The 9,595-nt window shown below is 35.9% G+C and overlaps 2 protein-coding genes across 4 annotated transcripts; both read right to left on the minus strand.

The window, feature by feature from the left end:
- LOC107642940 (protein trichome birefringence-like 5) lies at window positions 1–2,274 on the minus strand. Of its 2 annotated transcripts, XM_016346464.2 has the most exons (5): window positions 1,939–2,274; window positions 1,395–1,908; window positions 942–1,135; window positions 697–855; window positions 1–588 (listed from the first exon to the last, which is right to left on the minus strand). In XM_016346464.2, the coding sequence occupies exons 1-5, from the start codon at window positions 2,166–2,168 to the stop codon at window positions 255–257; spliced, it is 1,431 nt and encodes a 476-aa protein (XP_016201950.1). In that variant the 5' UTR covers window positions 2,169–2,274; the 3' UTR covers window positions 1–254. The 2 variants fall into 2 exon arrangements, with proteins under 2 accessions (XP_016201950.1, XP_016201941.1); XM_016346455.2 differs by having other exon boundaries at window positions 1,395–2,273.
- Window positions 6,419–9,241, minus strand: LOC107615759 (probable LRR receptor-like serine/threonine-protein kinase At1g56140). 2 transcript variants are annotated; one of them, XM_021107233.1, is made up of 7 exons: window positions 8,655–9,241; window positions 8,393–8,437; window positions 8,183–8,313; window positions 7,886–8,099; window positions 7,457–7,688; window positions 7,006–7,156; window positions 6,419–6,839 (listed from the first exon to the last, which is right to left on the minus strand). In XM_021107233.1, the coding sequence occupies exons 1-7, from the start codon at window positions 8,818–8,820 to the stop codon at window positions 6,510–6,512; spliced, it is 1,269 nt and encodes a 422-aa protein (XP_020962892.1). In that variant the 5' UTR covers window positions 8,821–9,241; the 3' UTR covers window positions 6,419–6,509. The 2 variants fall into 2 exon arrangements, with proteins under 2 accessions (XP_020962892.1, XP_020962893.1); XM_021107234.1 differs by having other exon boundaries at window positions 8,393–8,434; window positions 8,655–9,239.

Here is a 9,595-nt window from a genome sequence, read left to right on the forward strand (position 1 = left end):
TTTTAACAAACCTTTTTGCCATTGATTTAACATAATTTTATAAGTTATGCAGGTCAATATAACAATGATGTAGATTTAGCAATGTACAACAAATAACATTCCTATATTTGTATAATTGTATCAAGAGGATTCAACAGATGGAAGCAAAACCTAGACATATACAAGAAGAAAGTCCTCTCTTGTTTCTTCCCTTAACTTGTTTCCCGCACAAAAATGTTGAACTCTCTTTAGTCTTGAAAGGAGGATGGTTTGAGTTAACTCCTTGAATTGGCTTGTTGGAGAACAAGGTTGGCATAAATGAGCTCATTCCATGCATCAGGGACCCCAGGAAGACACCAATGGCTACAGTCCTGCCGCCTTGTTGAGACTCTTTTTAGGCCAGTGACGTTCCGGCCGTAAACCGATGGATGCCCGTCCTTGCGAAAGTTGGTCATCCTTGTGACATTCAGTAATGTTACTGGAAACTTCATTCCCTGAATTGCTTCCTCCACTATCTTCATTTTCAGGGGATAGTTATCTAGGATGGACCCACTAAGAACTGGTTCAATTTCACCATTGCATGACCCACCTGAGTCCCAATCTCCACCTCTGTTAAGGATTCATATGCAGTGAGATATGATTCAAAGAGCAGATGGTACTGGTTTCCAGTAAAGTTTTTTCTTTCACATGAACCTTTGTACAGAGAAAAATAATTACCTGAAATGGGCAGAAGAATATCCACGATAATAGACAATTTGTTTCTTTGGGTTGATGTTATGATCGATCCATTTTGCCCAGGTCTTTATTGCCCTTCTGTATGCCTCAACTGCATCAAATTTTGGATAAAGTTGATCGCCTTCTTTGTAATAATTTACCCTGCAAAAATGTAGAATGTTCCCTCAAACACTTAATCAAGTTAAAGGTCAATGAAAACAGGGTTATGATTTGATTCGCATACAAACCCTCGAGCAGTTTTTCCATGAGTCCACCAGTGGCCAGTGTTAAAGACAAGAATGTCAGCCTTCTTCCATCGGCGAAAAGTCTTGTCAATCCGATCTATTGACAATGTAGGATTCGAGCCGCCTTGTGCCTTAACTCGAACTCCTTCCCTCACAAGGAAATGAGATCTCACAAACTCCACAGTACAATTATAGTCCTGACCCCAAGTGTTTCAAAATCTTAGCCCAGTAAACAGCATTGATGGTGAAAACCAGTAATTCATTCTGATGCTGAGCTCAATAAATATACATGTACAAAGGCTGAGTTGGCATAACAGAAAAACAGAAAGCTAACAAACTAACTAACTAACTATCTGATACCTTTGTAAATACAGCAATCATTATCACCAACTAAAATAACTACCCAACTAATCACAATTATCTAATAGAGTACAAGTAGAGAGAGAGAGAGTTTACCTCAAATTTGAAAACAAAATAGCCTCTTCCTTTTGTAATTTTGTATCCATGAATCTCATACATTTTAGTCTTATCTTGAAGGCCTTCACGGAGCATGCACAAGATGGATTCAAATTGGTTCCTGTTCATGGAATCTCCAACCAGCATGAGTCTTTTACCTCGGAGTCTTTTCAAGAAGTCAGTGGGACTAAACCTGGGAAGATCACAGCCATGGGGCTTCCAGCGCCACTTGGTGTAGTCAGAATCCTTTCTACCGTTGGCCTGGCAATCGTAAGCCTCGTCGACGTAAGGGCAACTACTAGGTTTGTAAATTGGGTAATTCCCTTCATCTTTAACCCATGTTCCACTGTACAAGTCGCAATCTAATTGCTTCTTCACCGCTGCCACGTCATCATCAGTATCACTGCTATCATTATCACCGTTGCTTCCATTCACTGTGTTTTCGTCTTGGGCGTCGGATTCTGTTTGAGTGTCGTCAGTGTTATCGAGTGAGATTTTGGTGTCGGTGTCGGTGGGGGTGGCGACGGCAGGCTCGGGTTCGGGTTCGGTTTCGGTTTCGGGTTGAGTTAGGGTGTTATTGGGAGGGTGGGCGTGGATGGAGAGCGGAGGAGGGTGGAGAAGGAGGAGATCTGAGCGGAGGGTGAGAGCGGGGTCGCGATTTCTGAAGAAGAAGATGAAGAGGAATGCTGATAGGAGAAACAATGTGAGGAAGAAAAGCGTGGAAACAGAAGAACGGTTCTTATGAGAAGAAGAAGAAGAAGAAGAAGAAGCCATTATTGAGAAAGAGAAGAAACATGTTCCGTTCCGTGAACTCAGATGAAGCTACCACAGGGACAATGCAGAGTGTAAGGTGCAAACACAGGCACCGCTATTTTTTCTTTTCTTTTCTTTTCTGGTTTTTTTGGAGTGGGGTTGGGGATGGTGTTAGGCCCAACTTCTATTAACTCAATAGGCCCAGCCCATTTTCCTTAGCCACTAAAACTAACTCAAAATTTTTACCAAACAAATTTACAACAGCCCACGAACAAAAAGAAATGTTTAGTTAAAATTTTCCTCCATTTTCCTCATTCTCTTTAGGATAAAAATATCTGTCCAGTTTGATAAAACTTTTATTTCTTAAAAAAATATAGTTTATAACTAAGTTGGGTTAGTCTAGTGGTTAGCTCATTAGTCCGCTTAAATAAGTATCAGGGGTTCAGCAACTCATTGGTGGGTATACACGACAGAAGGAATTTCTTTTTTATTTATAAATTTCACCTTCAGCAAGCGTCGATTTTTTTCATTTGTTTACGAATAAAATAATGTGTCTTTCTCATAAGACTGAAATCGGTAAAAAAAAAAAAAATCAAATCGCACCATCTCTGTAATAAGTAAATGCCTCCTTTTCTCTCGAAGTTGTCGGAATTATTCGTAATAAGATATTGGCTACAATAGAATAGATCTTGTCAATAAAATTTCTATTTATCGAGATTTAGGCATAGGTAGGAATCCATTCGAAAATTGAATTCTTTATCGCATGAGAAAAAAGAATCCCACAAACAAAGGAATTGTACAATACAAATAGTACGAAATAACGTAAAGCGACAAATCCGTAAATGGAGTTTAGTACTGCAACGAATTAGTCTTTGACCTGCCGGGTTAGGAATACCGTGGAAACAAAAAAAATATATTAAATTTCAGAGAGTATTGGTCGCTGAAACTTTCTCATGTACCATAACTAAACACCTTTGGAATTACGATGCTAGTATTCCTAAATGAAGGTGTAGAGGAGATCATATACATGAATTGGAGATATGACTTATATGAAGATGGCAAAAGTCATGTTGATTTCGATGATGTGAAAATATCAAAATACAAATCCTTGGATAATTGACTAAAGCCGGCACTTCGATATTTGTAAACCGAGTAAAACAGTAGAAATCAAGAATCCTAGTATCTTTTTCGTTTTAATATTAAATTAGTAAAAATATTGCTAAATGCGTGTAACAAAAATAGGTGTCTAAGGTCTAAGAGAAGTTATTATTATGGGTCAAATGGGTGAACGCTGACCTCTGTGAGCTAGCGTTCCCTTTTTGTTGTAATTAGCTTTTCAAGAGAAGCGTAAGACAAGATAGCAAGATTTCTAACTAACCTTCTTGTTTCAACTGAAATGGCCGCCTTTAATGAAGCACCAACTGTCATTTCATCTCATTTGCATTCACATTCACGTCTATCTTCACTATCATACAGTAATAATAACCTTATTCACATATAAACTAATAAATTAAGAGATAATACTCAATTTGGTCCATGAACCTACACGCGAGTCTCAATTTAGTCCCTAAAGTTTCAATTGCCTTTATTTAGTCTCCAAATTTTGTGAACATAATTCATGTTAGTTCTTGAAACAATTTTCAACATACAAACGTTAATGGAACACTGTCGTGACAGTCGGATGCCACACTAAACTTTGTAAAATGATGTCGTTTTGGTTTTGGCACTCAAATAACCTAAAAACAACATCCTAAATAGTATTTATTAAAATCTTACCTAACAAAATAAGTAATACGATGCCCTTTTTGAGCTATTTAAATGTCAAAACCAAAACTGCATCATTTTATAAGTTTTAACGTAACATATGATAGTCTACAACAGTGCTCTATTAACGTTTTTGTACTAAAAATGGTCTCAGGAACTAATAAGAGACACATTTATAAACTTCCGGGACTAAATAGATGCAATTGAAATTTCAGGGACTAAATTCAGACTCGCGTGTAAGTTCAGGGACCAAATTGAGTATTATCTCATAAATTAATTGTTTAGTTACGTGTTTGTTTGTGTATTATACATATATATATATATATATATAGTCACTAGTCACTAGTCACTACTACTACACAAGACAAAGCAGAGAAGAGCAGAACCCCAAAAAATGTCACCTCCATCATTCATGAGGGAGGGAGCAAGAAGACTTGCTTTGAAAGAAACCGATGATTTGATTCAATCCAATTGAATTGAATGTATGGCACAGTCAAAACCAACCATTAAATTCCCATATTTCCTTTTTCTTTTGTCTCACATATAGAAAGAGAGAGTGTCAGCTTTTCAAGTATGGCCCTCAAATGGAGCAGCACGTGGGTGGAGGAGAGACATATACACAAGAAGGAATTGTTGAACTCAATTGAATTGGAGTGGTGTTGATGCATTGTTAATGTTAATGTTAATGTTAAAGTGTTAATGCTTAATGCTACAGGCCTAGACTACAGTACCTACCTGTCTGCAAAAGTGTTAACTGTCAAAGGGAACAGAATGTTGTAGCGCTTTGGAGAGTCCACTCCATGCAGCAAATTCCGTTTGGTTTGAATAAGCAGCTATAAATTGCTCATGCTCATGTTAGTAGCTAGTAGGAATTTAAATGCAATTAATGAGGTTTGGTGTGACCACAGCAAAAAACTGTGATGTATCATAGTAATATTTAACTGCATATCCGAGGAGAAGGTACCATAGTTAATGTCCCATTCCCTACTCTTATATATCATACCCACCTCCTCTTTCTCTCTAATAATATCACCATCATCACCCTCATCAAAATCAATTCCTATTTCCTCTTCTCTCTCTCTCTCTCTCTCTCTCTCTCTCTCTTTTTGTTGAGATGAGATTATCAGAGCTAGTGCTTCTGCTGTGGCTTTTGTTGTGGGCTTGTGTTGGTACTTCCAACACTGCATTTGAAGGAGCCAAGAACAATAACAGAAGCGTGCAACTCCAAGATAATAATAATAATAATGCAAACAAGTTCAATGGCCTCAAGAACACCACTACTACGTCATCAGAATCAGATGAGAAGAGAGTGGTTCCTACGGGTCCAAATCCATTACACAACAAGAGATAGAAGAAGAAGATTCGAATGAACTACTACTTCTTGTATGTATGCTTTTGAATTTGTTGGTTGTTTATCAGTTATTTAATGTTTAACATCATTGTAAAAAGAAAAAAAAATGAGTGTTAAATATTAAATAATGTTGAGTCACAACCCTTTTTTTTTTTTTTGGTTTCCGGTGAGCAATATTAGATAGAGTTTTTTCTATCTGTGTGTTAGTTGCTCTGTAGTCAACGCCATTTTTCTACTGTTGCTGTAATGGTAAATGAATTATTGAAATGTTTTTGTGACATTTTATACGTATTTAGTGAAAATTGGAGTGTGAAATAGAGAAAGTAAAAGCATTGAATGTGTGTCGGGTATGGTGTGGACTTTGGAATTGGCGGTGAGATTAATATCGGTTTTGCATTTGTCTCTGTCCAACCTCCTTCACTCCTTTGTATTTATCGAGGTTCTCTTTACTATTTTATACCACTGTTCTATTCCCCCTTTAATTTCCCCCAATCCCATCAATCTAAACACATTATATTATATCTTTTATTAATCATAATTAGACTTTATCACCTTTACGATAGTTTATAAAGCATTTTACGTAGTAGTGCAATTATATCTGTTCTTTTAGATAATATAAAAATGGGTAAAGTATTAAATTAATTTCTTGCGTTTAGGCATAATCCTGTTTTAGTCCTTAAGATTTAAAGTGTCATGTTTGAATCTAAAAAAGTTTCATTTAGTTTCAATTTAGTCCCACTGTAGATCAAAAATAAATAATTAACAAAATGTCCCACATGACAGCAGTATAAGAATAAGATCGATAATCTAAAGAATAAGTACAAGCTCCAAAAGCACAAAATCAACCGTGGATGCATCAATACATTTATTTATTATTTTTACATGTAGAGAAAAAAAATGTTAAATACATGTATTGATGCATCCACGATTGATTTTGTGCCTCTGGAGCTTGTATCTATTTTCCAAATTAGTAGGGCTAAATTGAAGCTAAATGAAACTTTTTTTGAATTCAAATAGGACACTTTAAACCTTAAGGATCAAAATAGAATTACGCCCAAACATAAGGGATCAATTTAATACTTTACCCTATAAAAATAGTTATTTTGATGATGTAATATTACGTAATTGAATGCACGCGTAAAACTACTTTACACTCGTCAAAATTAAATTCTTATTGAAAATACATTCAAATGTTACCAAAAAGATTTTCATATATACATATAGTACAGCTGTTCCTGTTAGTTTGATCAGTGATCTTCAGATGTTGGAGGATTAGAATCACTTATGATTGGAACAGAGAAAGTGTCTGATATGGCTTCCCAAGAGGGCATGTCCTCATCGTGCTTCTTGGGTCTCCGATCAAAGAAAGATGGCCTCATTGGTGTTGACACCATTTCAACTTTGAATGTCAACAGTGCCACGATCTCTGACATGGCTGGTCTCAGACCTGCATGAGGCTGTAGGCACAAGAATGCCACGTGGAGTGCTCTCATCACATCCTTCTCCACCAATCCATGTTCCCTTAGCTTTGGATCCACCAGTCCCATCACCATTGATTTCTCATAAAGCTTCCATGCCTATATAGAGTAGAATAATGAACATTTACTTACTCACAACCATATCAAAACATTTAATTTCAATGTGTATTCAACATATCATTTGTATTTGTTGCACAACATTATGTTACTATATTCAAATATTATTAACTTAATTAAGATCATAGTAGAGAAGAGAAGAACTTACATATTCAGGAAGGTATTGCATTTCTGATGGTAAAGTAAGATCTGTATTTTTTCTGCAACTTATAATTTCAAGTACAAGAACTCCAAAACTGTAGATATCAGCCTTTTCTGATAGTTCTCCTCTAATAGCATATTCAGGAGCCGTATATCCTCTAAACAAAAAACAACAATTAAATGAGATAATATTCAATTTGGTCCGAAGTTATACTCGACCCTCAATTTAGTCCTTAAAGTTTTAATTGCCTCAATTTAGTCCCCAAACTTTTCAATTGACTCTGTGACGGAAACTACTGTAGGGACTAACGTAATTAAAATTTGAAAAGTTCAAGGACTAAATTGAGGTTCGAGTGTAACTTTATAGACCAAATTGAGTATTTTCTCACAATTGAATTGTTTGAGTGAATTCATGTTAACCATGAGTTTGAGGAGTACTATTTGAATAAAGTACTTACAATGTTCCAGCAAATTGAGTGCTAAGGTAAGCTTGATCTTCTGGAAAGAATCTTGCTAGCCCAAAGTCTCCAATCTTTGGCTGAAACTTTTCATCAAGAAGAATGTTGCTTGCTTTGATATCTCTGTGGACAATTCTCAAATGCGAATCCTCATGTAGATATTGCAATCCCCTTGCCACTCCAAGAATAATTTGGAATCTAGTGCTCCAATCCAGGAATTGGTCACTTTTTCCTGAAAAAATGAAAATCCAAAATAGCAAGCACATTAATAAGTATGATGAATATTTAGATATGCAACAAAAAGAAGGGATATATATATGGTCGATTTCACGTGAAGTTGATAGTTGAGAGTCAAATTATCTAACGACTCTCAGCTATCAACTTCACGTGAAGTCGACTGCACCTGAGTTTATATACATAGTTATGTACCATATAGGATGCGGTCCAAACTTGTGTTCTTCATGTATTCATAGACAAGAATCCTTTGAGATCCATCAGTGCAACAACCAAGAAGGCGAACAAGATTCTTGTGTTGGATGCTTGTGATTAATCTCACCTCTGCCAAGAACTCTTTTTCTCCTTGTTGGGATTTCTCAGCAGACAATTGCTTAACAGCAACTAGCCTTCCATCTGCCAACTTTCCCTGTCAAAATTCCATGCATATCTCATTGGAAGGACTATATATTTGCATAGTAAAATTGTGTGAAACAAAGTGTGTACCAATACCTGATAAACAGGGCCAAAACCACCACTTCCAAGAAGATTTTTGCTATGAAAATTCCTTGTTGCCCTTCTCAATGTGTTCAAGTTGAAGTGACTAATTGTCCCAAGGCTCCCACTAAAGAAGTCCATTGATCCTATATACAAACTCGCAATATTATGATTTTACGATTCAAATCATGCTGCGATTTCATATTTTACTGCTTTGAGTATTACCTGGCTGTTGTTTGCTTGAAAATGTTACCTTCACCACCTCATCTGCTTTACAGTATAACAGAAATTAATTACAAGCACACAATACAAATATAACATTATTAGTAATACAAAAAAAAAACAGCCAGAACTTGCCTTATTTAGCATTCATTAATTGTCGCAACAATTAATGAATGCTAAATAAAACAACTTACGGCTGTTTTTGGCTGATTTTCTTTGGTTACTAAACATTTTCATTAGTAATAAAAGTAGTTGAATTAATTACCTTGGTGTTGACTCATTATTGAAGGTTCCTTTTCCATTTTCTCCTCTGCCTCTTGTGGTGACCTCCGTTTAATAATCATCCAATAGACAAAGAGAAGAATGAGCAATATGATAAGCACTATTATCCCTCCAAGGAAGAAAAACAATGATGAGTTCTGAGCTCCCATAGAGGATTCAGGATTATTCTCTGCAATAATAATAATAATAATAATCACTCAGTTGAACATTGTTAAACAAATTAAATCTGATTTAGCAAGCATTATAGGCATGATTCCAAATAAGTTGAATACACAACTGGCAACACCACATCCAAGTTTGCGATGTTACACTGAAAAACAAAAAAGAATGAGAGTTGAAGAATGATTCCAAGGTTGTGCCATAGGATTGATCGAAACATTGTTAATATTGTTGCACACTAGAATTCAATTGGAATACAAAAATCCAAATTCCTATACGTTTGTCTCTTCCGGTTGGTTGTAGTTATAAATAATATTAAATTAAATAAAAGGAATATGATATCTGAATCACGGTCATGAGCTGGTGTCTGTGATGCATGTATTCATTCCTTACAACACTTCTCAGTCTCACTTCCATGCTGCTTCCCTTTGATTTGAAACATTCTACACTCTTCCGTGTAATGAATATACTATATACTATAGTTTATATAACTATATATACGAGTGTTATAAAATGAACAAATAAAAAGGTTCAATAATCAATTCCCTAATCACTCTGATTTTGCTTCTAATGCCGTCCTGTTCTATCACTAGTCACCCCAACTATCACGGTCACACCGTACGTTCCACTTCCTTTTTTGTCTTCATGGGCTTTTTTTGTTGGTTAATGATTGCTCGGCCCAAATCTTTTCATGGTTTGTTACCAATCTCTAAAGTTACCAAAATTTATAAACATGGGCGGAACCTCTTACATTTTAAGGGGGCA

The sequence above is a fragment of the Arachis ipaensis genome, chromosome B01 (assembly GCF_000816755.2).
Source record: "Arachis ipaensis cultivar K30076 chromosome B01, Araip1.1, whole genome shotgun sequence".
Classification (NCBI taxonomy): Eukaryota; Viridiplantae; Streptophyta; class Magnoliopsida; order Fabales; family Fabaceae; genus Arachis; species Arachis ipaensis.